Source organism: Tyto alba, unplaced genomic scaffold, assembly GCF_018691265.1.
Source record: "Tyto alba isolate M040663 unplaced genomic scaffold, T.alba_DEE_v4.0 Super-Scaffold_17, whole genome shotgun sequence".
Classification (NCBI taxonomy): Eukaryota; Metazoa; Chordata; class Aves; order Strigiformes; family Tytonidae; genus Tyto; species Tyto alba.
This window is the reverse complement of record NW_024881279.1, coordinates 11,654,022-11,677,625: the sequence shown is the minus strand read 5'-3', so window position 1 is coordinate 11,677,625 and position 23,604 is coordinate 11,654,022. Positions and strand designations below refer to the sequence as shown.

The 23,604-nt window shown below is 63.7% G+C and overlaps 4 protein-coding genes across 5 annotated transcripts; 3 read left to right on the top strand and 1 right to left on the bottom strand.

Moving 5' to 3' along the window:
- Positions 1–45: 45 nt before the first annotated feature.
- LOC104362755 (ADP-ribosylation factor-like protein 3) lies at positions 46–3,296 on the bottom strand. Its single transcript, XM_009969099.3, has 6 exons — positions 2,527–3,296; positions 2,015–2,185; positions 1,810–1,926; positions 1,594–1,644; positions 603–788; positions 46–505 (listed from the first exon to the last, which is right to left on the bottom strand). Exons 1-6 carry the CDS (start codon positions 2,542–2,544, stop codon positions 458–460), a joined length of 591 nt encoding a protein of 196 aa, XP_009967401.2. The 5' UTR covers positions 2,545–3,296; the 3' UTR covers positions 46–457.
- Positions 3,297–4,946: 1,650 nt separating this feature from the next.
- Positions 4,947–13,455, top strand: RGS14 (regulator of G protein signaling 14). The gene is made up of 15 exons (XM_042790202.1): positions 4,947–5,052; positions 6,672–6,693; positions 7,872–8,026; positions 8,134–8,226; positions 8,788–8,931; positions 9,100–9,249; positions 9,442–9,562; positions 9,652–9,776; positions 9,853–10,056; positions 10,163–10,239; positions 10,413–10,539; positions 10,876–10,957; positions 11,145–11,203; positions 11,420–11,534; positions 11,836–13,455. The coding sequence occupies exons 1-15, from the start codon at positions 5,008–5,010 to the stop codon at positions 12,069–12,071; spliced, it is 1,755 nt and encodes a 584-aa protein (XP_042646136.1). The 5' UTR covers positions 4,947–5,007; the 3' UTR covers positions 12,072–13,455.
- A 1,350-nt stretch (positions 13,456–14,805) lies between these two features.
- Positions 14,806–19,575, top strand: SLC34A1 (solute carrier family 34 member 1). Of its 2 annotated transcripts, XM_033006694.2 has the most exons (13): positions 14,806–15,015; positions 15,225–15,341; positions 15,515–15,697; positions 16,159–16,287; positions 16,363–16,506; positions 16,616–16,727; positions 16,815–17,010; positions 17,332–17,427; positions 17,543–17,642; positions 17,887–18,054; positions 18,425–18,541; positions 18,699–18,823; positions 18,930–19,575. In XM_033006694.2, the coding sequence occupies exons 1-13, from the start codon at positions 14,811–14,813 to the stop codon at positions 19,482–19,484; spliced, it is 2,247 nt and encodes a 748-aa protein (XP_032862585.1). In that variant the 5' UTR covers positions 14,806–14,810; the 3' UTR covers positions 19,485–19,575. The 2 variants fall into 2 exon arrangements, with proteins under 2 accessions (XP_032862585.1, XP_032862591.1); XM_033006700.2 differs by lacking the exon at positions 14,806–15,015 and having other exon boundaries at positions 15,023–15,341; positions 16,209–16,287.
- Positions 19,576–20,284: 709 nt separating this feature from the next.
- LOC116964756 (alpha-2C adrenergic receptor-like) lies at positions 20,285–21,598 on the top strand. Its single transcript, XM_042790253.1, has one exon. It carries the CDS (start codon positions 20,421–20,423, stop codon positions 21,447–21,449), a length of 1,029 nt encoding a protein of 342 aa, XP_042646187.1. The 5' UTR covers positions 20,285–20,420; the 3' UTR covers positions 21,450–21,598.
- The last annotated feature ends 2,006 nt before the right edge of the window (positions 21,599–23,604 follow it).

Sequence of the window (23,604 nt, the reverse complement as noted above, 5' to 3'; positions counted from 1 at the left end):
CACCAGTCACATCCTACGGGAACGGAGGGGAATACACACCACTCGGCTGGCGGTACGTGCTGTGTCTGAGGGGGTAGCCAGGGACATGGTAGGGTGCCCAGCGTGCCCTGGGCAGTGCGTGGATTGCAGCAGCGTCTGCAGGGTGTGCCAGCAGTGTGGATGGAAAGCAGGTTCTTGTTCTGGAGGTGTGCAAGCCCTTGACACAGTGGGACATGGGCTTCTCTCCAACAGCACAGGGCCTGCAGGAGGGTCAGGGCGTGTGAGGAGCCCGTGGAAACCCAGGAAGCAGGGAGAGGGGAAGTGACTGATTAGTGAAAAATTGGGTAGGAAGCCCATCTGAGCATGGCAGCCTGAGGCTCAGGGCCCAGATGAGCCTTTGTGGGGAGTCTAGGGACTAGGGGTTATTGGCCATGGCTTAGGGACCTGCAGCTCTGTCCCATCTGGCACTTTGCAGTTTTTACTTCTTCCTGTTCATAATCTGGCTGGAAATCCAGTTCATCCCATCCTGGAGGGAAGAGAGATATGTGAGCACAAACCCAAGAGCATGTCAGGTCCTTGAGTCCTCTCCCACCTCTGCAGAGCCTGCAGGCCCCCATCTCTACCTGCACTCCTTCCCCAGACAAGGCTGAGCAGGCCTGGATCTGCCATTCCCGGTCCCGGTAGGTGTGGAGGCCCAGCCCTTCCGCGATTTCAGCTGCGGGTGCTGCAGTCACTAGGTCCTGCTTGTTGGCAAACACCAACAGCGGGACCCCCGTGAGGGACTCCTCCTCAGTGAGCTCTGCCAGCTCCTGCCAAGAGACAACCATCTCCCAGGGCAGCTGCCTGCTGCTGCCCTCCTCCACAGAGCTGCCCAGCTGCTTGCCTCAGCTACCCAGGGCAGGCTGGGGCACTTCGGTCCCCCAAAGTGTTTCACTCCCCTCTCTCTGGTGTACTTATTGCAGCCAAAGAAGCTGTGAGGTTTCGACATGCACCAAGAGAGAGACATGCACCCATGAAGCTCCATTTGTCTTGAAGAGAGCCCGGGAGCCACACGCAGTACTACCTGAGCGCTGAAGCACCCCCAGCACCAAAAGCCTTGGGCAAAGGGCAGCTACAGGAGGCTGCTGTCAGCCCCGTGCTGTCTGGCACACCCACGCCGCCGTCTGGTGCCAGTATAGCCGAGACTGGCACTCAGAATCTCACCTTCCCCTCTCCAGCTTCATTTCTAGGGTTTGTAACTCTGAATTTGCTACTCGTAAACCTTTGTTTGGTCATATCGCTAACCTGGCGCTGGGGAGGTGGGAGGAGGGCTGGTGATTGAGGGGTCACTCTCATACGGGGCAGAGTCAACCCCATGTCGGGTACCCCTGGGGCATCACACCCAGCTTGGGGGGAGCTGCTGGGCACGGATCTGCCATGGAGAGGGGTGGCTCTGCATGCTGAGACTGATCATGAGCCCTTCCCACTTAGCTCTGGGGACAGCTTGGCCCCCACAGCAGCGCTGCTGCATGGCAGAGAGAAGCCTTACTCCCCACTCCAGTCCTCAAAGAGCTGGTGCCAAATGGATCCAAGCCCCAGGACCGCACAACCATTCCCCACCCAGACCCCTCATACCTGCCCTGTCTCCTCAAAACGCTTCTGGTCTGCACTGTCAATGACATAAATCTGCCGTGAGGACAAAAGGGACAGTCAGCGGCTTCTCTTCAGCTGCACAGCCCTCTGCCTTCTGCAGGGGCTGCACGCCTCTGCTGGGGTACAGAGCCCTGCACAGAGGGCACAGCTCTCCACACACAGGGCTGGGAGGGGGCTGGGGGCAGCTGCCCCACTCACCAGCAGGTCCGTGCTGTCCAGATACTTCCTCCAGTACGGGCGGATAGAGCGCTGCCCCCCAATATCCCAAACATTTAGCTTGAAGCCATGTGAGTGGATGCTCTTTATGTTGAAGCCCTGTGTGGGGACACAAACCCCAGCATCACCCAAGGGGAGGGTAAAACCTGCCGCCCTCCCGTTGCCTGTGGCCCCCAGCAGCACCTACCTGGGTGGGGGTGATGGTGCTGGCCTCCTCAGATGCCAGGCATTTCAGCAGCGTGGTCTTCCCTGCGTTGTCCAGCCCCAGCAGGACAACGTGGAGCTCCTGCTCCAGGGAACCCTTCAGCCTCTGGATGACGGAGAGCAGCCCCTGGGAGTGTGGGGTGCTGGGGGAGCCCTGTGGGGTGCCAGGTTGCTGCAGAGCACCCGCATTTCAGAGGGTAGAGCTGGGTGCCCTATTGGCCATGGGGACCCTGTGTCTATGGCCTGAGTGAGCTCCAGGGCTTGGCTCCCAAGGTATCCAGGCTCAGGGTAGCCCCACAGCAGATCCAGCCCCATTCTCCCCCCTGGGTGTGCTATCCCTGCCCTGGGACCCCTGCCAGCTCCTGAGTGTGCTGGGGACACATGCTCAAGCTAAAGTCCTGGTCCTGCTCTTCCAGCCCGCCCAGCACTGCAACTGGGAGCTGCTGCCAGCACACCCACCCTGATGCAGGTGGGATATCACTGGACCCCGCTTACCTTCTGCACATCACCCATGGTCAGGGAGTTGCACTAGCCGACGGCACGCCTGGGGAGCTGCCAGGGGCTCATCCCCAGGGCTCGCTGGCAGCTGCGTGACTAGCACGCACCCCATCCCCGGGGGAGGAAGAGGATTATGGGCTCCAGAATTAGCTGCTGTTTCTCCTTTTACCCGCAGCATTAAATAATGCCCTCCACAAATCCCCCAGCCAGCTGTCACCCCACCGTCACCTACCCCTAGGATAAACCAGGACCCGTCAGGCTGGGGCACTGGGACACAGGGTGTCCCTCTCCCCACAGGGCCAGGCTCTGGCTTGGGGATGGCAGCACAGCGGGAGGATGCGGCACCCAGTGCAGAGCGTGGTGATGGGATGGAGCCGTGTGATCCCGGGAGAGGCACTGCAGGCCCAGCCTCTGAATGGGGACACTGCCTGCTGCCCAGGCAGCAGACACAGGCCACAGGCACGGCCGTGTCCTGGTGCACAGGGCTGACACAGCCTCCTGTGTGAGGGGTGATGCCTCAGCACTTCCCCACGTCCCACCCTGCCCAACCAGGGTGAGGCGACACCAGCACCCACGACCTGCCCCCTCAGAGGGTGACAGAGCGGAGGCTGGAGCTTCTCAAGGCCACGTCAGCCACTGCCACAGCTCCCTGCTGCTGTCCAGTGGAAACCACTGGGCCCTGGAGCAGGTTGAGGGCTGGGCTGTCAGCAGCTGGAGGTCGGGGATGGCACAGGACAGGGGTCTGGAAGGGCACAGGCACCTTCCCCAGCAGCCCACCCCAGCCCAGGTTGGGTGTGGGGCTCATGAGTTTGTCATTTGTATTAAATATATTAATTAAGCAATGTCTTTGATTCTTGCATGCTGCAGTTCAGTCCTCGGATCAGGTTTCCTAGCAAAGAGGTTATCCTTGTGGTGAGGACCGTGAGTCACGCACTCTTGGTGAGACATTTTTATTTATAACTCCTGTTGCAAAGCCAAGCCAAACAACACAGCTACACTCTGACAAAGGGAAGGGGAGAAGCATGATTGTCCCCCACCCCACTGCTGCTCCGTGCTGCAGCGGGGGGCAGAGGGGCAGCAGCGGGGGCCACCTTCCACTACCCCCTGCCCAGAGACCCTGCCAGGGCTGCAGCTGCTAATACCGTGCTGCTTTTGTGCATGTTCCTGGTGGGAACACTTCATTTTTCTCTGCATAAATCTGCACCCAACTTAATGTTAGGGTTCTGCTTTTGATAGGTTAATCACCCACCTTACGTCCCAGTTATTAGCATTTCCATGAGGGGGTTGCCATGGTGCTCTGCGGTTTATCCTGTAACTGTTAGTTACTTATATTTCTTAACAAATATCCTAAAATATCCTCAACTGGTTTGTGGTTGCTGATCAACATGGAACCCCGACCTTAGGAGATGGGCAAAACTGCTTAGGCATCAGTTTGGTGACTCCGAGCTGCACGTCCACCACTCCTCTCTGCCAGGCTGTGCCGGCGTTCACGGCGCAGGCAGCTCTCCCCAAACGCCGGCCGCTAATGGCAGCAGCAGCACGGCCCCGGGGGCCACCCCCAGACCCATTAGCAGCAGCACGGCCCCGGGGGCCACCCCCAGACCCATTAGCAGCAGCACGGCCCCGGGGGCCACCCCCAGACCCACCGCTTGGCGTGGGGCTGGGAGGCAGCTGCATGCCCAGACGGGTGCAACTGGGGCAAGCAGCACCACGCTGGTGGCAGGGTGTGCTGGGTGTGTGGATGCCCCCCTGCCCCTGCACCCCCCCTTCCCTGGGGCGATGTGGTGCCCGGGAGGAGAGCCCCGGGCTGGCCGGGCTGCTGGGAGCGGTGGCGATGGGGTGGTGACCCCCAGGCAGCACCGGCTGTGCTGGTGATGGGGACTAAGTGGGATAGGGATGGGAACAGGGGTGAAGATAGATCATGGATGTGAATGCGGATGGAAACAGGGATGGGGATCGGGATGGGGGATGTAGATTTGGATGGGCAAAGGGATGAAGATAGATCACGGCTGTGGGTGCAGATGGAGGCAGGGATGGATCGGGATGGGGATGTAGATTTGGATGGGCAAAGGGATGAAGATAGATCACGGCTGTGGGTGCAGATGGAGGCAGGGATGGATCGGGATGGGGATGTAGATTTGGATGGAAACAGGGATGAGGACAGATCGCGGCTGTGGGTGCAGAGGGAAGCGGGGATGGGGTCGCGGCGCCTGCCGGCCCGGAGCTGGAGCCGGTGCCCGCCGGGGCGGTGCCGGGGCCGGTGGCGGCGGAGCGGGGCGGGAGGGCGGCTCCGCTCCCCCCGCTGCGGTCTCGGTTCCCATGGCGACACTTCCTGTGGCAGCCGAAAGCGGTAGTGCCGGGGAGCGCCGGGCCGGGCCGGGCCGGGCCGGGGGAGCCGCGCCGCGCCGCGCCGCCGGCCGGGGATGCTGCGGGGCCGCGGGCCGCGCCGGTAGCGCGCTGGGCCGGGCGGTGCCAGGCATGCAGGGCAAGGCCAAGCTGCTGCTGGTCCACAACGGCCGCATGGTGAGTCCCGGACCGGGCCCGGGCGCCGGTCCCCATCCCCCGGGGCTGCCCTGCCCGGCGGCGTGGCGGGGGGCTGGGTACCGGGCAGGCAGAGGGGTGTTGGAGCGGTTAACGGGCAGGCAGAGGGATGTATGGGACCAGGGACTGGGCAGGCAGGAGGGTGTGAGGCAGATAACGGGCGGGCAGGGGGGTGTGGGGCTGGGTACCGGGCAGGCAGAGGGATGTAGGGGGCCAGGTAACGGGCTGGCAGAGGGGTGTGGAGAGGATAAAGGGCAGGCGGGGGGTGTGGGGCTGGGTACTGGGCAGGCAGGGCACTGTGCAGCTGGGTACTGGGCAGGCAGAGGGGTTGGGGGTGGATAATGGGCAGACAAGAGGTGTGGGGCTGGATACTGGGCAGGCAGGGCAGTATGGGCCTTGGGTATCCAAAGCAGGCAGAGACGTAGAAGGGTATTAGGGCAGGCAGCAGTATATGGAGCTGGGTAGCAGGCAGGCAGGGACATATGGGGCTGGAGTAATGAGCAGGCAGGAGTTTATGAGGCTGAGACAGTGATTAAGTGGGGATGTATGGCACTGGGGTAGTGGGCAAGCAGTGACGTATAGGGATGGGGTAGCAGGAGTCAGCAGTGCAGATGTGTGTGGGACTGGGTGGGACAGGCAGGGCAGAGCTGTGTGGGTGTGGGCAGCAGGGATGGATGGGGAAAAACAAGGAGCTGGCAAGATAAGGGTATGTGGGGCTGGAGTAATGGGCAGGCAGGGCTGGGATGTGTGGGGCTAGAGTGAGGGGCACGGCAGCAGCATGTGGGGTGGGGTAGCAGGGACAGGCAGGGGTGGGATAGTGGGGCTGGGGTGCGTGGGGTTGGAATGGGGACAGGCAGAGGGTGTGCAGGGCAGGTTGAAGTGTGTGGGGCTGGGAGGGTGGGGGGCACTGGCCAGCCAGGTCAAGGGCACCACTTCAATGCTGTGTGGGGTGTGCTTGGCTGGGCTTTGACTGCAAAGGCTCTGCCCATCTCCCTGCTTGCTGTGGGTCCTGGGGTACCACATCCCCATGGCTGGTATGTGAAGCGGCCCAGGAGGTGCTGCAGGGCACCTTGTCCTGCTGTGCCTTGGGCTGGCAGCACCCAGTCCCCATTTTGGGGCATCTGCCCCCCAATAGCCCCAGGCCCCAAGGAGGGAGGGAGCAGTCAGTCTGCTTGCCTAGGGCTGTGGTTGTCTTTCCTTCCCTCCCCTCCTCCCCTCCTCTTCCTGTGCTGGGGAGGCTGCTTCTCTCCTCCCAGGGCAGTGGTAGCAGGGTTACATCTGATAACATCTGCCCTTTCCCAATTGCTGGCCTGGCCCCAGGGCAGTAGATGCACAGAAGGTGGAAGAATAGTTGTGTGCCCCTTGCAGCCCCCCACCCATACTCACTGCCTCTGGGTTAGGAGCCCCATGTTCTGCCTCTGCCATGGGGCAGCCGTCCTGGTTGCAGCTAATGCCAGAGCTGTGCTTGCTGGCAGCCCGTGTCCCTTGCTCCTGGGTTTGGACTGGGCTTGCCCTGACACTGTCGCCTGCCCAGGTACCGCTCCACCGGGCTGGCAGACGCCGTGTGGCCTCTCTCACCTCTCTTCTCTCCACCCCCACAGGGCCCAGCTGTGTCAGATGGAGGTAAGACTGCTCTTTGTTCTGGGATGGGACAGGAGGCCAGCATCATCTTCAGGGGAGGGGGAGGCCCACAGCCATCCTGGTGCCAGGGGCAAGGAGCCAGCAGAGCGCCAGGTCCTGTGTCAGCACAGGCTGTGCCGTGGGCGGGTGCATGGCCGGGCCCCCGCAGTGATCCCTCTGCCAGGGACTCACCATACCCCCCCATCCCTCCCACACAGCCCTGTTGTGTCTGTCCCTCCCATCTGGCTGCTCAGCTGGCACCCTTGGGTGCTGGGGGCTGAGGGGCTTCCTGGGGCAAGCAGAACCTGGGTACCAGCCAGCCCCTGATTCCCTGAGGGGGTCTGTCTCTCTGTCCATCTGTCTCATTGTGCATTGGATATCTCAGATGGCCCATTCGCCTGTCTTGGGCCCACTGGAGGATCCTTCCAGTGCGAGATGCTGGTAGCTGATGTTCCCACCTGCACAGTTATGCCGTGTTTCGGACAGGAGAAGGGTGGGGAGCCCGGCAAAGCACCAGCCTGCCACCTCCTCTGCTCCCACTGGCCAGCCCTGCTTCCATACCCTTACCTTCCCTTGCAAATGACCCTCTGCTCCCAGGCACTCACCTGCCAAACCAGTTAAAGAGCTGGGGTTGCCCCTGGGAACATCTGTCTTTTTGAAGTGGGGGGCTCCATTTGAATGCATAGTCACCTTGGGTTTCCCCAGGGGAGGGTTTCCTCGGGGTTTGGAGCTGGGGATGACACTTTCTGTGCCCTCCTCTTTCTGAGTTTTTTTCTTTGTCACGGCTGGAGGAATGGAGAAGGTAAGGTCAGGCACCTATACCCATCCTCTGAGTATCCCTCATGCCTTGCTGCGTGCCCCCCATAACCCCTCCCCAGCTGGATGCCTTTTCCATGCATTGGCTTTGTTCCCCTGGGAGATGAGTCACGGCGACACCCGGGGGAGGATGGCCAGCACTGACAGGGAGAGTTATGCCAGCAGGTGCCAGCTGTGACATTACAGCGCTCAATCCACCAAGGATGCTTCTGTGATGCTCCTCGCGTTCCCTACCTGAGGGGAATGGGTAGGGTCCAATTGAGATGGGATGGATGAACTCGCTGCAGATCCAGAGGGGTGCTGGCAATGGGGACTGACACTGGGGGACACACGGGAAGCCAGAACTGACCCTTATTCTCTCTCAGAGTTAAATGCCTCCAGAGCCCGTGGCAGCAACCACAGCGTAAACAGCTTGCCGGGACCACCGGCCACCTGCGGCCCCGCACAGGGATCTGTGGTCAGCTGGGCTGAATCCTTCGAGACGCTGCTGCAGGACCGTGTGGCTGTCACCTACTTCACTGTGAGTACCACAGCCCAGACCTCGGTCCCTGCTCCCGCCTGCCGTTGGCAACCGGCTGTCCCACAGCCGCAGTGCCGGCCGGGCCATCAGCTCTCTCTGCCCCACAGGAATTCCTCAAGAAGGAGTTCAGCGCCGAAAACGTCTACTTCTGGCAGGCATGCGAGCGCTTCCAGAAGATCCCAGCCAGTGACACGCAGCAGGTACTGGCCTCTGCACAGCCACAGTGCGGCTGAGCCTGGGTCACACAGCTGCTGGGAGGGATGTGGGCAGAGGTGGAAGTAGCTGTTGTGCCTGCATGTCCCGGGGTCCCAGCAGACCGGTGTTCTGGGAGGCTGAGCAGGCTGCGGGCTCTCTTGAGAGGAATAAGGAGATGGTTGTGATTTGCATCTGAAAAGCCACAGACAGGACTGCCTGCCCCAAGGAGCAGTGTGTGCTTCTTCAGCCCAGGGTGGCCAGAAGGTGGAGAGTGCTTCTGGGAGGACAAGAGACCAAGGGCAGGGAGCTAGACTGGGTATCATGGGGACAGAGCCACGTGGCTGGTGGGTGACAGTTCCTACATTGGGCTGTACCTCCGTGGAGAAACGAACGTGTTGTGCCCAGAGCTTGGTATTGGGTGGGGGCGGCTGGCTCCAATGTCCGTCCTGTGGCCCAGGGGGGACTTAGCCCCTCAGGTGGCTCCATGGGGTGAGCCAGGGGCTCCGTGCAGGATAGCAGTGAGGAGGGGGCTCCTGGTCTTGGCCTGACCCCCCCTGCTCCCCCAGCTGGCCCAGGAGGCACGGCGGATCTACGATGAGTTCCTCTCCAGCCACTCGGTCAGTCCCGTGAACATCGATAAGCAGGCCTGGATTGGGGAGGACATGCTGGCCAGCCCCTCCCCAGACATGTTTCGCATCCAGCAGCTCCAGGTACGAGCAGCACCCATGCTCCACCCCACCCACAGGATGGGGGCTGTGGGACCACCCCACTCATCACACAGCACGGCTGCTGTCACCGTGGGGCCGTGCCATGGGGCAGTGGCTGGAAAGAGCTGTAGGTGGGCAGGGCTCTTCAGAAATCACATCCTCCCTTTGCAGATCTTTAACCTGATGAAGTTTGACAGCTACACGCGCTTTGTGAAATCCCCGCTCTACCAGGCCTGCCTGCGGGCGGAGAGCCAGGGACAGCCCCTGCCCGACCTGCGGCCCCACTCCCGCAGCAGCAGCCCTCCACCTGACCTCAGCAAGGTGAGCAGGGTGGGAAGGAGGGGGGGATGAGGACCTGTCTCTTCATCTCAGAAAATTGTTCTGGGTCCCTTCCCTGCTGCTCAGAGCAAACCCAGCCCCAGGCTGAGGACAGAGAAGCAGTCAGGTGACTGGGGAAAGGGAAGGGGCAGCCTCAGACGTCCTCGTGCTGAGGTGCTTCTCCGCTCTCCCTAGAAGTCGAAGCTGAAGCTGGGAAAGTCCCTGCCTCTGGGTGTGGAGACGGCAGGCAGTAGTGCCAACCGCAGCCCCCGCCGGTCCTTCAGGAAGGGAGAGCGGCGGGAGCCCTCCTGGGCAGGTAGGTGCTGTGCCGAGTGGGGCGGAGGGGCCGTGCCACCCCCCGAAGGGTGCCCACAGTCCCCACCACTGTCCCTCTGTCTGTCCTAGAGGGGGGAGAAGGCGGTGGGAGCGCCATGCTGTGGCGGGAGTCCCAGGGCTCGCTCAACTCTTCTGCCAGCCTGGACCTGGGCTTCCTGTCCTCGGCCAGCACAGCCGCCAGTCCCTGGGCGGAGGTGAGTTGTTGCCGCACTGGCCCCATGGCGTCACATTGCCACCAGCTGGGCTCATGCTGCTGCATCCCTCCCGCAGGGTCATCGGAAGAGCCTGGGGGGCAGCGACGCAGAGCTGCCGCCCAAGTCCATGAAGTACTGCTGCGTGTACCTGCCTGACGGCACGGCCTCGCTGGCCTCCGTCCGGCCCGGCCAATCCATCCGTGACATGCTGGCAGGGATATGCGAGAAGCGTGGCTTCAGCCTCCCCGACATCAAGGTCTATCTGGTGGGGAATGAGCAGGTACGGTGGGCAGGGGGGGAAGGGAGGGTCCTGCCAGCCAGACTATCCCCAGTCTGGGACCACGTGCCACTCTGTTTGCTCCCTCCTGATGGTTTGGCTCTTGCAGAAGGCACTGGTGCTGGACCAGGAGTGCTCCGTGTTGGCAGACCAGGAAGTGAAGCTGGAGAACAGGATAAGTTTTGAGTGAGTGAGAGCTTCAGTGCTGATGCTGTTGCCCACAGATGTCTGGTCCCCATCATGAGTGGCCACCCATGGTGCCCCACACACACCCAACCCCCCAGGCAGTCCTGAATGCCCCACCTCTGCCCTTGCCTGTCCATGCTTGCTTGCAGACAGCCTCTTCTCCCCCTCTGCAGCCTGGAAATCTCCTCCCTCAATAAGACCATTCGCATCACAGCAAAGTCAACCAAGCGCATCCGGGAAGCACTGCAGCCCGTGCTGGGGAAATACGGCGTGAGGATGGAGCTGGCGCTGCTGCGGCGGGTGAGGGCTCGCGCCTCAGTGGGCACAGCCCCAGCCTCCTGCAGCCAGGACGCTGGGGAGGGGGGAACCCAGGGTTTGGGGCTCAGACCAGGGGCTGCTGACAGTGGTGGGGAGCAGTGGTCCATGCCAGGGGCAGCCTGCAGGCTTGTGGAGAGTCACTGGTGTTTGAGATGGGTTGTGGCAACTCACTGTGGGCTGAGAGGGACCGGTGGGTGTGCTCTGTGCTGTGCAGCCCTTGACCTGGCAGGGTCTGGCCGGGGAGCTCACAGGTCCTCAGCCTGGCTGCCTTTGCCATGCCACAGTGAGCGTGACACCGGGTGGCTCTTCCCATTGCAGCAAGGTGAGCCGGCTGCCCTGGACCTGGAGAAGCTGGTCAGCACAGTGGCTGCTCAGAAACTCATCCTGGAAACACTGGCAGGTAAAGTGGCCTCCCCCAACAAGCTGTTTACCCCCCACCAAGCCATGTTCCCCTGCAGAGCACTTGCAGGGTCAGGCTGCTTTCTGCTGGCCATGGCTCCTGCTCCCTGGGATGGACTCCATCCTGTCATCAGCTGGGCCAGGACCAGGGCAGTGGCACAGGGTGCTGAGCATCACTTACCTTGCAGATGTACGAGTGATGGAGAGTGCCGAGGCTGCGGCTGCCCCCTCCCCACTCCGGAGTGAGGTGAGCTTAAGATCCCACTGCCCCAGTCAGAGATGCCCCCACGGCTGCTGCCTTGGTCTGTGGGGAAGGGGTGTCCTGCTGTGACCCCCGCACAGGCTGTGGGGCTGGGCAGTGAGTGCTGAGGCAGGAGCCAGGCTGCGGGAGAGCAATGAGGACGTGGGCTGGGGGAGAGCTGCCTCCTTGCCTCGTTGCTGAGGCCTGGGCTGCTCATCGCAGGAGGGAAGCCCAACAGGGGCAGAGCCGGACACACTGTGGGAGATGCCTTCCTCCTTCTCCCGACCCCGGTCGTCAGCTGCCACGAACCTGAACCGCCGCACATACGACCTGGAAGGTGAGACCTGGTGTGTCTGAAACCTGAGGGGCTGGGGCAAAACGTGGGGCGAGGGATGCAGGGCCCCTGGTCTGCTGGGGAAGGTTGCAGGGTCCTGTGAAGCTGAGGACGGGCTATGGTGGACTTGGGGTCTCCCAGTGTGCTGGGGATGGGTGCAGGGTCCCATGGGTGCTGGCGTGGAGCAGGGAGAAGGTGCAGGTGCTGTGTCTGGGGCATGTTCAGGGTCACGTCAGGGGCAGCTGAGGCATTAGGACAGGAGCCCGAGTGCTGGCCTCAGGTACATGACCTGCATTTCCTCCAGGGCTGGTGGAGCTGCTGAACCGTGCCCAGAGCTGCCGGGCCAATGACCAGCGTGGGCTGCTCTCCAAGGAGGACCTGGTCCTGCCTGACTTCCTCCAGCTCCCCAAGCGAGATGACAGTGCCCATGAAGGGTCGGATCAGCCCCACACCCCTCACCCAGGCTCCGAGAGAAACGGCCAACCTCAGCCTGCAGAGCCCACACCGGCTCAGCCTCCAGTCGACCACGAGCTCCGATGAGTCCTGCTGCACGTCCGCACCCGGCACGTGGTACCCCCGGGCCACACCGAGGTTCAACACGGGGCTCGACCGGCACCTGCCCTGCACCGCCGACACTGTCTGGACCACAGATTCGTCCATGTCCTGTCCCAAACTGTTGTGTCGTGTCGCTGTGAGTGGTTGAGCAGCTGCCATGCCCCACGGTGGGATCGCATCCTGGTGCACATCAAGGGAGTCCTGTACATAGTTTGAACCCCCGTTGCGAAGCACTTTGCAACATCCCACACATGCCTGGCACTGTCCTGCCTGGTGCCTCTGCCTGCTCTGTCTGTGGCAGAGCTGCCTGCCCAGCAAATCCTGCCTGTGCCAGGCTGGCACAGCCACACTGACTGTTCAGGTGGGGAAATCACCCTTCTAACCAAAGGCTGTGCAGGATAGAGAGGGTGGGTGGTGTGACGAGGCAGTCTTCAGCCCTGAACCCCGGTGTTGTGGGTAGGCAGGGTCAGGAGAATGCATGTCAGGAGCTGAGGGCCGGATCTGCTCCCTGACTCCCCAGGAGCAGGGCTTCCCCCGTTGCAGATGTGAGGGTCTTCCCTTCCTGGAGAGGGTGAGCATGGCCCTGCCGACCTCTGCCCTGGGGCAGGTTGTTACTGTCTGCATTATGTGAACATGGCTGGGTCTGATACTGCCACGATAGTATTGCTGTTGTAGAGCAGGGCACCTGGCTCCTGCCCCAAGCAGACAGAGGCAGAGCCAGCGGGTCGTGCCAAAAAAGCCTTCCTCCTCCCTGTAGGGAAACCCTGTGTAGGTGGCTGCTGAAGCTACCCACAGGAGCAGATCCCTGTAGGTCCTCTGCCCTGACCCTGTTGGGGCTGCGGGTGCTCAGCCCTCAGGGACGGGCCTGCCTGGTGCCAAGAGGAATGCAGCACCCCTGGGTGCTGGGCATCAGCCTGGTCTGCAGGTAGGCAGCGTATGCCCAGCCTGGCATCCCTGCCGGTGGCTGTTCAGTGCTGTAACCTTGAGCCTGGCTCTGCTGGACCTGGCTGTGCTCAGTGTGTCCCCATCCCCAACAGCCCTGTGTCCCCAGAAGTCCCAAACCCAGTCTGCAATGGAGATGGCCCCCCAACAGCAGCCAGGAGATCCCTCCATCGTCCACGTGTGCCGGGGCCCCTCCTGGCTGTGCCCTGGGTCATCGCTATGTCACCACTGCCCAGCCAGAGGCAGAGTGGCGGCCCAGGGCAGCCCTGGGGCTCACCGAGGGGTGGGGGACATGGCCCACCCAGCCCCACACTGCCATGGCCAGCTGTGGCCCCGTGGCCCCAGTCAGAGCCCCCCTGTGTCTCCGTGGTGCTGCTCAGTCCCGTCTGTGGTGTGAAGCCGGGGGAAATAAAGAGCATTGCCTGGCTGCGTGTCCCTCTCCTTCCTCCTCCACTGAGGCCAGACAATGCTTTTCCAGGCAGTGATGTCCCCCCAGCTGCCCCATACCCCACAGACACACACACACCCCCCCCGGGGCCAGGGCAGGGCTGGATTTGGCTCCTGTTCCACCCTGCCCGGCAGCAAGGGGCAGTGCCAGGAGCTTGTTTTCCCGGCAGTGCTGATGGTGTAGGGGAAGCTGCGGGGCCGGCATGGCCAAGGACTTCAGCCCCAACCCTGTCAATGAGTGACAGCCGGAGCTGCCAGGGCCTCATTGGGTTAATGATTGTGGGGGCAGCTGGGCAAAAGCCCCCAGGCACGGGGCAAGCGCGGACACCGGCCTGGCACAGGGCTCTGCGGGTGTCACTGGCCGCACCTCCCTGCCAGAAGGGTCCCCTGCAGAGGCAGGACATGTCCCCTGCTGTGTCACCTCCTGGGCATTCAGCTCCATTGGTTTGTGACTCAGCTGAGGCTCGGTGCTGCTCCAGCAGCAGCAGGGATGTCCCCAGGCTCTCCCTGAGCACCCAAGGGATCTTCCCTTGCTCCCTCTGTACTGTTGCAGCTGGCTTGTCTGTGGTAATGGGTCCTGGGAGTGCCAAATCCTAAAGGAATGGGGATATGGCAGCTGCATGGCCCCTCTGTGCCTGCTCCCCACAGGCACCAGGGCTGGAGAGGCCTTTGGCCAGATGTGGACACAAGCCTTGCGGGTGGATGGAAACTTGGCCGGGGGTGCGTAAACAGCGGGTAATGATAAATCAGCATCGCGGAGGCGGTAACGGCAACGCTGGTGTCGCTCCGCTCCTGCCCACCCCAGCATCGCTCATCCTGGGAAGACGCGGGCTCTGCCCCACGCAGCCCTCGCAGCGCTGCTGGCCGCTCCGCGCTGAGCTGCTGGCACGGGCTGAGCCGGGCCATGTGCCACCATCACCACCAGCGACAGGACACGGGGACTGCACTGGTGCTGACGTAACCCACCGCTCACCCGAGTGTCCTGGGCAGAGCTGCGTCCCTCACAGCTCATGCTCAGATGGTTCCGAGGACGGTGGATGTTTGCGTGGCCTCACCTCCGGTTTGGGACACCCCGGCAGCACCAGCACCGAGCCCTTCTTCTCCACTTCCTCCTCCTCCTCTCTTACAGGGGATTAAGCACCCAGCACCAAGTGATGGAGAACTGAGGCTGCTCCAGCATCGCCCCTCAGGCGCTGGGCTCCAGCACTGCCCTCACCAGCTGCCGCTCGCCCAGGGGCGATGCCGAGCCTCGGGCAGGCGAGGCGGGGTGTGCTGGTGGTGCGGTACCCCGGGGGCGCGTGCCCCATCCCGCCCCAGGGCCGCAGCTGACGCAGGATGCTGCGGGGTTACCCATTAACTGCAGGAATTTCTGGGGAGGAGGTGAGCAGCGAGCGGAGGCGAGGGGCGACGCGGGGCTCCTTAGACTTTGCTCTTGGAGTGCGTATAAAGGGCTGCCGTGCCCTGCGGGCCACTTCGCAGGAGGGACGCGCGGATGTGGCATGTGGAAATGGCGCTGCCCTGAGTGGCCGGCCAGCCCCAGGTGAGCAGGGCCCTGGGCAGGAGGGGTCCCCTCCCCACGTCCCCTGCCAGAACTCGCTGGGGTGGCACAGCAGTGGCCAGCAGCCCGGGGGACCACCCAGTGACGGGATGGTGCTCCTCAGTAGTGCCAGCATCACAGGGAGTCGGGGGGCCGGTGGCCGTCAGCGTGGCACAGCCGTGCTGCGGTGACGTGCGGCCGCCTCTGCTCAGCCTCAGGAGGAGCGATGCTGCCCTACCAGAGGGAGAGCCCGGCCCTGCCCCGCTGCCCGGTGCGGGGAGGAAGGGTGGTGCATGGGCCCCAGTTCACCTACTGCCCCAGCCCCCAAGGTAGGTGCCCCCAGCCCTCCTCATCCTCTTCTTTTTTCTCCTCCTCTTCCTTGCCCCACCGGGCTCAGCTCTGCTTCTGGCCAGACCCTGGCCCAGGAGGTGCCCGGCTCTCCTCTGCTGCAGGGGGGTCCCTGCAAGGACAGGGCTGTAACATGGGTGCCCCCTCTCTCCAGCTCTGCACCGGCTGCCGGGTGCCCACACCTGCCCCTTCACCGTCAGTGCTGTGCCTTGCCCTGACCATGGCTTCCCCTGCCCTGGCTCCCCGGGGCGCCTGGGCGAGGGCAGGGAGCGGTACGAGCTGGACGTGCTGCCCTGGCAGGGACCCCGGCTGGGTTTGGATGAGCTGCAGAAGCCAGGTGAGACCCCCAGGCAGTGGGCACACAGAACCCGGGTTGGGGAGCACCCCAGAGACCTGCCAGACGCACCCAGGGGGGGCCTCAGGGTACCAGGACTGTGGAGTGCCAGGAGAGCCCCAGTTTTGTCCCTGGGACTGGCAGCAATTCCTCCCTACCATCCCGTGGTGCCAGTCCTCGTGCTGGCACCGCAGCCAGACCCCCAGCGCAGTGTGGTGTCTGCTGGCAGGGGAGACCCTCATCTCCATGGGGTGCCACGGGGAGAGCCGAGAGGCAACCAGGGTGGTCAGAACAAGGCACTCCAGGATGGGAGGAGATGGTGGGGACCCAGTGAGCGGTGACATGTCTGGGGACAAGAGCCTCGTCCCTCCAGGGACACTGGAGGATGGCGTAGGGCTGCAGGAGCCCGGGAAGCCGGGGCCGTGCTGCGGCTGGCATTTAACACTCTCTCTTGTCTTGTGCAGAGCTGGGGTGCTGGGCCAGGGTCCAGTCCATCTGTGTCTCCCTTCTCAAGGTGCCCCTGATGTTTGGGTTCCTGTACCTCTTCGTGTGCTCCCTGGACGTGCTCAGCTCTGCCTTCCAGCTGGCCGGAGGTAGGGTGGCAGGGACGCCTGGGCGGCTGGTGGCACCCACCATGCCAGCACCCTGCCGCTCACGCTCTCTTGCAGGCAAGGTGGCTGGAGACATCTTCAAGGACAACGCCATCCTTTCCAACCCAGTGGCCGGGCTGGTGGTAGGCATCCTGGTGACCGTGCTGGTGCAGAGCTCCTCCACCTCCACCTCCATCATCGTCAGCATGGTCTCCTCGGGGCGTGAGTGTGCCCACAGGGTGCCCAGGGACCTGAGGCTGGGGGACAGGGTGGCTGGATGGGGTCACCCTGAGCTGGGCCATGCGGAGCTAGCAGGTCTCTCTGTCCCCAGTGCTGGAGGTGCGCTCTGCCATCCCCATCATCATGGGCTCCAACATCGGCACCTCTGTCACCAACACTATCGTGGCTCTCATGCAGGCTGGTGACCGCAGCGAGTTCAAACGGTGAGAGCTGGTCAGGGCAGAGGGGACTCAGGGGGGCTGGGGCTGCTTCCCTGGGGCCACCCCATGCCGATGGACTCCTCCACACAGGGCTTTTGCTGGAGCCACGGTGCACGACTGCTTCAACTGGCTGTCCGTACTGGTCCTGCTGCCGCTGGAGGTGGTGAGTGGGTACCTGCACCACGTCACCCGCCTGGTCGTAGCCACCTTCAACATCCGCAGCGGCAAGGATGCCCCTGACCTGCTGAAGATCATCACAGAGCCCTTCACCAAGCTCATCATCCAGGTGTGGTGTCCCCAGGCTGGTGGTGGTCTCCCAGCATTGGTGTCCCCCATGCTGGTGATGCCCCCAGCACTGGTGTCCCTTTGATGGTGGTTACGCCCAAGTGACTTTAGGCTGGCAGTGGTGTCCCCATCCTGGTGGTGGTCCCCCAGGATTGTTGTCCCAGTGCTGGTGGTGATGTCCCCAGCACTGGTGTCCCTGTGATGGCGGTTGTATCCAAGTGTCCCCAGGCTGACAGTAGTGTCCCCATCCCAGTGAAGATGTCCCCAAGCTGTGGGTGCTGTCAGCCCCCAAGGGACCTCTCCAACATGTGTGCTGTTGCAGCTGGACAAGTCAGTGATCACGGGCATTGCAACGGGGGATGAGAGCCTGCGCAACCGGAGCCTCATCCGCGTCTGGTGTGGCCCTGCACACCCACAGGTGAGGGGCTCACGGCCCTTCTGGGGCCACCAAAAAATCCCACAGAGGGTGGGTGGTGGGCAGGGGCTGGCCAAGGATGCCATGGAGCCAGCTGCAGCCCACCCTCTACCTGCAGACCGCCACTGTGGGGCTTGGGCCCCCCCTGAACTGCACGGCCCCGGGCCACTGCAGCACTAAGGTCATCGAGAACCTCCACAACGTCACCAGGCAGAAGTGTGAGTGGGTGTGGGGGGCTCCGTCAGGGCTGGTGGGCACAGGGCTGGTGAGGTGTAGGTGGGTCTGGGGGGCTGTATGTGGGATTGAGAGGTGCTGGGGGTTCATGGGGCTGAAGTCACGATGTGGGGCAGGGCTGGGAGACATTGGGGCTGGGGTGCAGGTGTGGGGCTGTCAGGGGGGGAGCAGGTTTGTGAGCGGGGCTGGGCCGGCCCCAGCCCCTCGCCCAGCCGTGCTGTGGGGCAGGTGAGCACCTCTTCACTGACACACCGCTGCCTGACCTGGCCGTGGGGCTGGTGCTGCTGGCCGGGTCCCTCGTCGTGCTCTGCACCTGCCTCATCCTCCTGGTCAAACTCCTCAACTCCCTACTCAAGGGCCAAGTGGCCAAAGTCATCCAGAAGGTCATCAACACTGGTGAGTGGGACAGGGACCATCGCGGGGTGAGTGGGATGGGACCCTATCTGCCCCACGGCCACCCATCTCCATCTCCACCTGCCATCCTCAGACCCATCCCTGGCTGCCCCTAACCCCCCCATGCCTGACTGACCCCCACGCCCTCTGCCTGCCCCTGATCCCAACTCTGCTTATGGTTGTCATGGCCTCCTGGTGTCCACAAGCTCTTTCCCCAGCCATCATGGCCACGAGCCACGAGGCTGGCCCCATACCCACAGCCTGGCCCCACAACCCCCATCCCCAGCACCATGTGGGAGCACCAGGCTGCTCCCAGCTGATGTCTATGTCCGTGCTTCTGTCCATGCCTGTTCCCGTGGCCATGCCGTGGCAGACCTCCCACACCCACTCAGCTGGCTCACTGGCTACTTCGCCATGGTGGTGGGTGCTGGGATGACCTTCGTGGTGCAGAGCAGCTCTGTCTTCACCTCAGCCATCACACCCCTGATCGGTGAGTCCTGGCCATGCCTGGTGCCCTGCCATGTGCTGGTCCCCTCCATGATGGCCTGTGAGTGCTAGGGTGCTTGGAGGAGCCATGCCTCCTTAGGAGAGCATGGGGACGGTGCCAGTGAGGAGCAATGGGACGGGATGGGGTGCCTCTCCCACAGGCCTGGGGGTGATCAGCATCGAGCGTGCCTACCCGCTGACCCTGGGCTCCAACATCGGCACCACCACCACCGCCATCCTGGCTGCCCTGGCCAGCCCAGGGGACAAACTGGCCAGCTCCTTCCAGGTACAGGCAGTCCTGGGCCAGGGCTGGGCTGGTGGGGGGCACCGGGCAAGGCAGGGGCTGGGGGAAGCCCCACACGCCCACCCTGACAGGGATGACAACCTTGCAGATCGCCCTCTGCCATTTCTTCTTCAATATCTCCGGCATCCTGCTGTGGTACCCGCTGCCCTTCACCCGCCTGCCCATCCGCATGGCCAAGGCGCTGGGCGAGCGCACAGCCAAATACCGCTGGTTTGCCGTGCTGTACCTCATCATCTGCTTCCTCCTGTTGCCCTCCCTCATCTTTGGCATCTCCATGGCGGGCTGGCGGGCGCTGGTGGGGGTGGGCGCACCCTTCCTCGGCCTCCTCTTCTTCGTGGGGCTGGTGAACGCGCTGCAGGCGCGCAGCCCCGGCCGCCTGCCCAAATGGCTGCAGACCTGGGACTTCCTCCCCGCCTGGATGCACTCGCTGCAGCCCCTCGACCGGCTCATCACTCAGGCCACCCTCTGCTGCACCGACCGCTGCCGCAGCCCCGAGGGCTGGGAGGAGCGCGACGGCCCTCCCCGAGACAAGTCCAGGCTGGGGCTGGACAACCCCGTGCTCTCCTACCCCGAGGAGGTGCCCGGTCCCACCGTCCTGGTGGGTTCCCCTCGCCCACCCCTGCACGGTGCCACCCGGCTCTAGCCAGCACCGGACACCCGAGCCACTACTCCCATGGCCACCCAGTTTCCACCATCCCCCCTCAGCTGGTGTCTAATAAATGCTGAGCGTCCGCGCCCCGGGTGTGTGTCTCTTCAGCTCCTGCCTCTGCAAACTCTGCCGGAGCTGCAGCTGGAGCCGCAGGTCTCCCACCACCCACCCCCGTGTCCGTACACCACCACTGCACAGCCCGGTCCCGTACAGGTGCCCAGTGCTGGGGACACACCCAATGTGCTGCTGGTACCGTGAGGGGCACACGCTGATGATGCCACAGCTAATCCCTGCCCCTGTGGTTTGCAGCCAGCCTGTCCTGATGCGCTGCAGGCAGCATCTTCTCTTCCACCTGCCCCATCCCCAGAGGGCTGAGCCGGCGGCATCTCTGCTGCACCGCTCCGCGCCACGGCAGCGTGTCTCCCAGCCGGGCACAGCACGGGGCAGCTGATGAGGTGCTGAGGTGCTGCCGGGCTGGGGTTCAGCAGGTTGTTGACTTGGCATGGTCAGGCAGTGTCCCCAGCCTGCTGGGTACCCCAGTGACCCTGACAGGAGCCCTTTAAGTGGTGGTAACAACTGCTTCTCCCACTGCCCACAGATGCTTGGGCTCCTGCCAGCGATATCGGCCCGTCCCTCCCTCCCTCCTTCCCGCCCGCCCTCCTCCCGGGCTGGGACCGGCGGAGCTGCCGTGGGAGCCGTTCTGGGGCCCCCGGCACCGCCGCTGCTCCCCGTGCCTGGCTGGGTGGCCACCGGGACGGGACGACCTCCACCTTGCTGCTGGACCACGTCAGTACGGGAGCAGCGACAGCCCTCCCCAGGGACCCAGCGATGCCGGGGCTGCGCCACGAGACGCGGCGGGGCCGGTGAGCGGGGTGTGCGTGGCGGGGGGCAGCCCCATGGGGCTTCGTCTGCCCGAGGGGCCGGGCCAGCATGGAGCCAGCCGGCCCCCTCCCCAACACCTCCGGTAACGGCAGCGGTGCCGGCACCGCCCCGCATTCGCCTGCAGCCACGGGGCTCATCCTGCTGGCCGCCCTGGCCGTCCTGCTGGCCACGCTGGTGGGCAACGCGCTGGTGGTGGTGGCTGTCTCCACCAGCCGGGCTCTGCGGGCCCCGCAGAACCTCTTCCTGGTGTCCCTGGCCTCGGCAGATATCCTGGTGGCCATCCTCGTTCTGCCCTTCTCACTGGCTAACGAGGTGATGGGCTACTGGTATTTTGGGGGCCTGTGGTGCAGCCTGTACCTGGCGCTGGACGTGCTGCTTTGCACGGCTTCCATTGGGCACCTCTGCGCCATCAGCCTCGACCGCTACTGGGCCGTCACCCGGGCGGCCCGGCTGAACCTGCGCCGCAGCCCTGGCCGGGTGAAGGGGATGATCGGGGCAGTCTGGGTGGCGGCGGCCGTGGTGGCACTGCCACCGCTACTGCGGGCCCGGCCGGGGGGCCGGGAGTGCCAGCTGAGCCAGGAGACCTGGTACGTGCTGGCTTCCTGCGCCGCCTCCTTCTTCGCCCCTTGCCTCGTCATGGTCACCGTCTACTGCCGCATCTACCACCTGACCGCCCGGCGGACGGCGACCCTCCTCGCCGCCCGCGCCCCCCGCCCCGCCGGCACCAGCAAGAAGGGGCCAGGGGTCGGGACGCCGGGCTGGCGGCGCCGGAGCCAGCACCAGAGCGTGTCGCTGTGCCGGCAGCGGCTGGTGCGGGCGCGGGAGCGGCGCTTCACCGTCGTGCTGGCCGTGGTGATGGGGGCCTTCGTGCTCTGCTGGTTCCCCTTCTTCTTCACCTACAGCCTGGGGGCGGTTTGTGGGGAGGGCTGCCGTGTCTCCAAGCCCCTCTTCAGCTTCTTCTTCTGGATCGGCTACTGCAACAGCAGCCTCAACCCCCTCATCTACACCCTCTTCAACCGGGACTTCCGCGCCGCCTTCCGCCAGCTCCTCGCCGTCCCCCGCCGGCACCGCACTTAGAGCCCAGCCAGGACGCTGGGGACGCAGCCCCCGGCCCCGCTCGCCGCCGGCAGCACCCGGCCCCACCACGGACCCTGGACTGCAGCGCCGGTGTGCATCTCAAGGTACTTTTGGAAATGCGGGATTGAATAAAACGAGGCCAAAGCCTGTGCCCAGGGCTGGCGTCTGCCTGCTGGGAGCCCAGCAAGTGGCACCCATCGCCGGCACCCGTTATCACCCGGGTCACCCCACCTGTCCCCCTCACAGCGTGGGTGACCTGCTGGTGGTGACAACTTGCTGTGGCAGCTCCAACATGCACCAGTCCTCCCCATTGCCAGGTGTGCCCCAGCTCCTCTGCACACCTGTGAGCCCCGGCATCTTCTTGTGCAGGGGACAGACCCCATGGCTGCTGTGGGGGGGACAAAATCCCTCCACATGGCAGCATCACTGGCGCCAGGCTGAGCTGGCTGAGCCACCACAGCAGCCCAGTCTGAGCCTTGTGCCCCTCTGCTGGGGTGGTCTCCTCTGGCTGACTGTCAGCACGTAGCTGTGCCATGCCTTGGGGGCTCCGTGGGGGCACATACGTACCCCACAGTGAGGTATGAGGGGTGCAGGGCTGGGATGGGACAACCCACATCCTGCTCAGGGGCCTCACCAGGATCTTGCTACAGAAAGGAAAAGAGGAATGACATCCCGATGCCAGAAAGGCTGTCCTCCCTTGGGAGAATGTGGGAGATGGGGCTGTGTGGGAACAAGCTCTCGCACCGCCCGAGGTGTGAGGGGCCACAGGGGCAACAGTGGGGTGAAGACCCAGGGGCAACCACATCCCCCCGGGGGCAGCAGCTGCCCTGCCCGGCTCCCTGCCCTGCTTTGCACAGGCACCCCGGGGGTCAGGAGCTGCTCCACTTCTCCAGCTTTGCTGCCCAAAATAGAAAATCTCAAAACATCGGACTTTCACTTGGCTAAAAACAGCCGCCGGCGCCTGGGAGCTGGAGCCCGAGGAACGCTGGCCCCCACCAGCCCCTGCCAGGGTGGGTGCAGCTCAGCTGCGGGTTCCAGGGGGCTGGAAGGGATGGGGATACTCACAGCAGCAAGGATCCCCAGGCCACCCCCTGTGTGCCCGCTGGCCCCAGGCACAGAGGCTTGCGGCATGAGCTTTGGGATCAGTGGAGGCTCCCAGTGGAGTCGTGCTGGGAGAGGGACCGGGCGCTGACCCCCCCCAGGGACAGCCAGCCCCAGCGGCTGAAGCCGCGCTGGCACCATCTGCGGAAGGAGCTGCCCTATCGCTGCCGCCTGGCTTCCCCTCCCGCGGCCGCCTTTCGCCTTTTCTCAATTATACAGCACTTTGCTTCTAAAAATACCCAGGGAGATGAAGGCGCCTGGTGGAGACTCGGCCAGACCAGCTCAGCTGGGGAGAGGAGTTCTCCTCGAGGGGCGTGAGCCCCGTAGGCAGCACCCCGGGTCCCGGTGGTGCCCTGGTTTGTGGGCCCTGCCTTCACCCTTGCCCAGCATCGCGGGGGCTGACAAGGGAACCAGGCACCGTCCCTCCTCCTGGGCACGAGTGTGCGGCTCTGGGATGCTGCAGGGCAGGAGGGCCCAGGGACCAGCTGGAATGGGGGCACGCAGGGACCCCCCCTGCTTGGGAAAGGAGTCGCTGGCACATCCAGCCTGTGCTGGCATCAGGGCAACGTCTGAGCCAACAAAGGGAACTTCAGGCTGATGTCCAAAACATCAAATCCCAAGGGCTGGATGGGGTCTGGGAGCACCTGGTCCCCCCCTTCTCCCCAGGCACTACCAGGGTGCTGGGGTGCTCTGGGGGGAGCTCCCCCACCAAGCATCCCCTGCTGCATCACCATCTGGCATATAGTCCTGCCTGCAGCTGGCGGGTTGAGCAGGTTGCTCTGTCTCTCCTAAGCAGCCGTTTCCATTCCTAGTCTGTACAAAGTCCACTTAATCCGCCACAGCGTGACCCTTATTCCTGCCCCGCTCACAAGCTGCCGTGGCCCCAGTACTGCCAGGAAAGCATCTCCCCTCAAAGTGCTGATTACTCCTGCCCAACTGCAGCACCTGCGCTCATCCACCTGGAACTGCATCTTGCATTTTCAGGCTGTTTCTCCAATTTTTCAAGATTATTTTTAATTACTCCCCTGATAGGCTTGGGTTTAGAGCCCTCTCC

Coding starts and splice junctions, on each gene's coding strand:
- LOC104362755 (XM_009969099.3), bottom strand. Junction 1,927..2,014: donor GCACCATCACCCCCACCCAG/GTAGGTGCTGCT, acceptor GTCCCCACACAG/GGCTTCAACATAAAGAGCAT. Junction 1,645..1,809: donor TGGACAGCACGGACCTGCTG/GTGAGTGGGGCA, acceptor TCCTCACGGCAG/ATTTATGTCATTGACAGTGC.
- RGS14 (XM_042790202.1), top strand. CDS start 5,008: ATGCAGGGCAAGGCCAAGCTGCTGCTGGTCCACAACGGCCGCATG. Junction 8,027..8,133: donor TGGCTGTCACCTACTTCACT/GTGAGTACCACA, acceptor TCTGCCCCACAG/GAATTCCTCAAGAAGGAGTT. Junction 10,057..10,162: donor ATCTGGTGGGGAATGAGCAG/GTACGGTGGGCA, acceptor TGGCTCTTGCAG/AAGGCACTGGTGCTGGACCA.
- SLC34A1 (XM_033006694.2), top strand. CDS start 14,811: ATGCTGCGGGGTTACCCATTAACTGCAGGAATTTCTGGGGAGGAGGTG. Junction 15,698..16,158: donor GGATGAGCTGCAGAAGCCAG/GTGAGACCCCCA, acceptor TGTCTTGTGCAG/AGCTGGGGTGCTGGGCCAGG. Junction 17,643..17,886: donor CAACGTCACCAGGCAGAAGT/GTGAGTGGGTGT, acceptor GCTGTGGGGCAG/GTGAGCACCTCTTCACTGAC.
- LOC116964756 (XM_042790253.1), top strand. CDS start 20,421: ATGGAGCCAGCCGGCCCCCTCCCCAACACCTCCGGTAACGGCAGCGGT.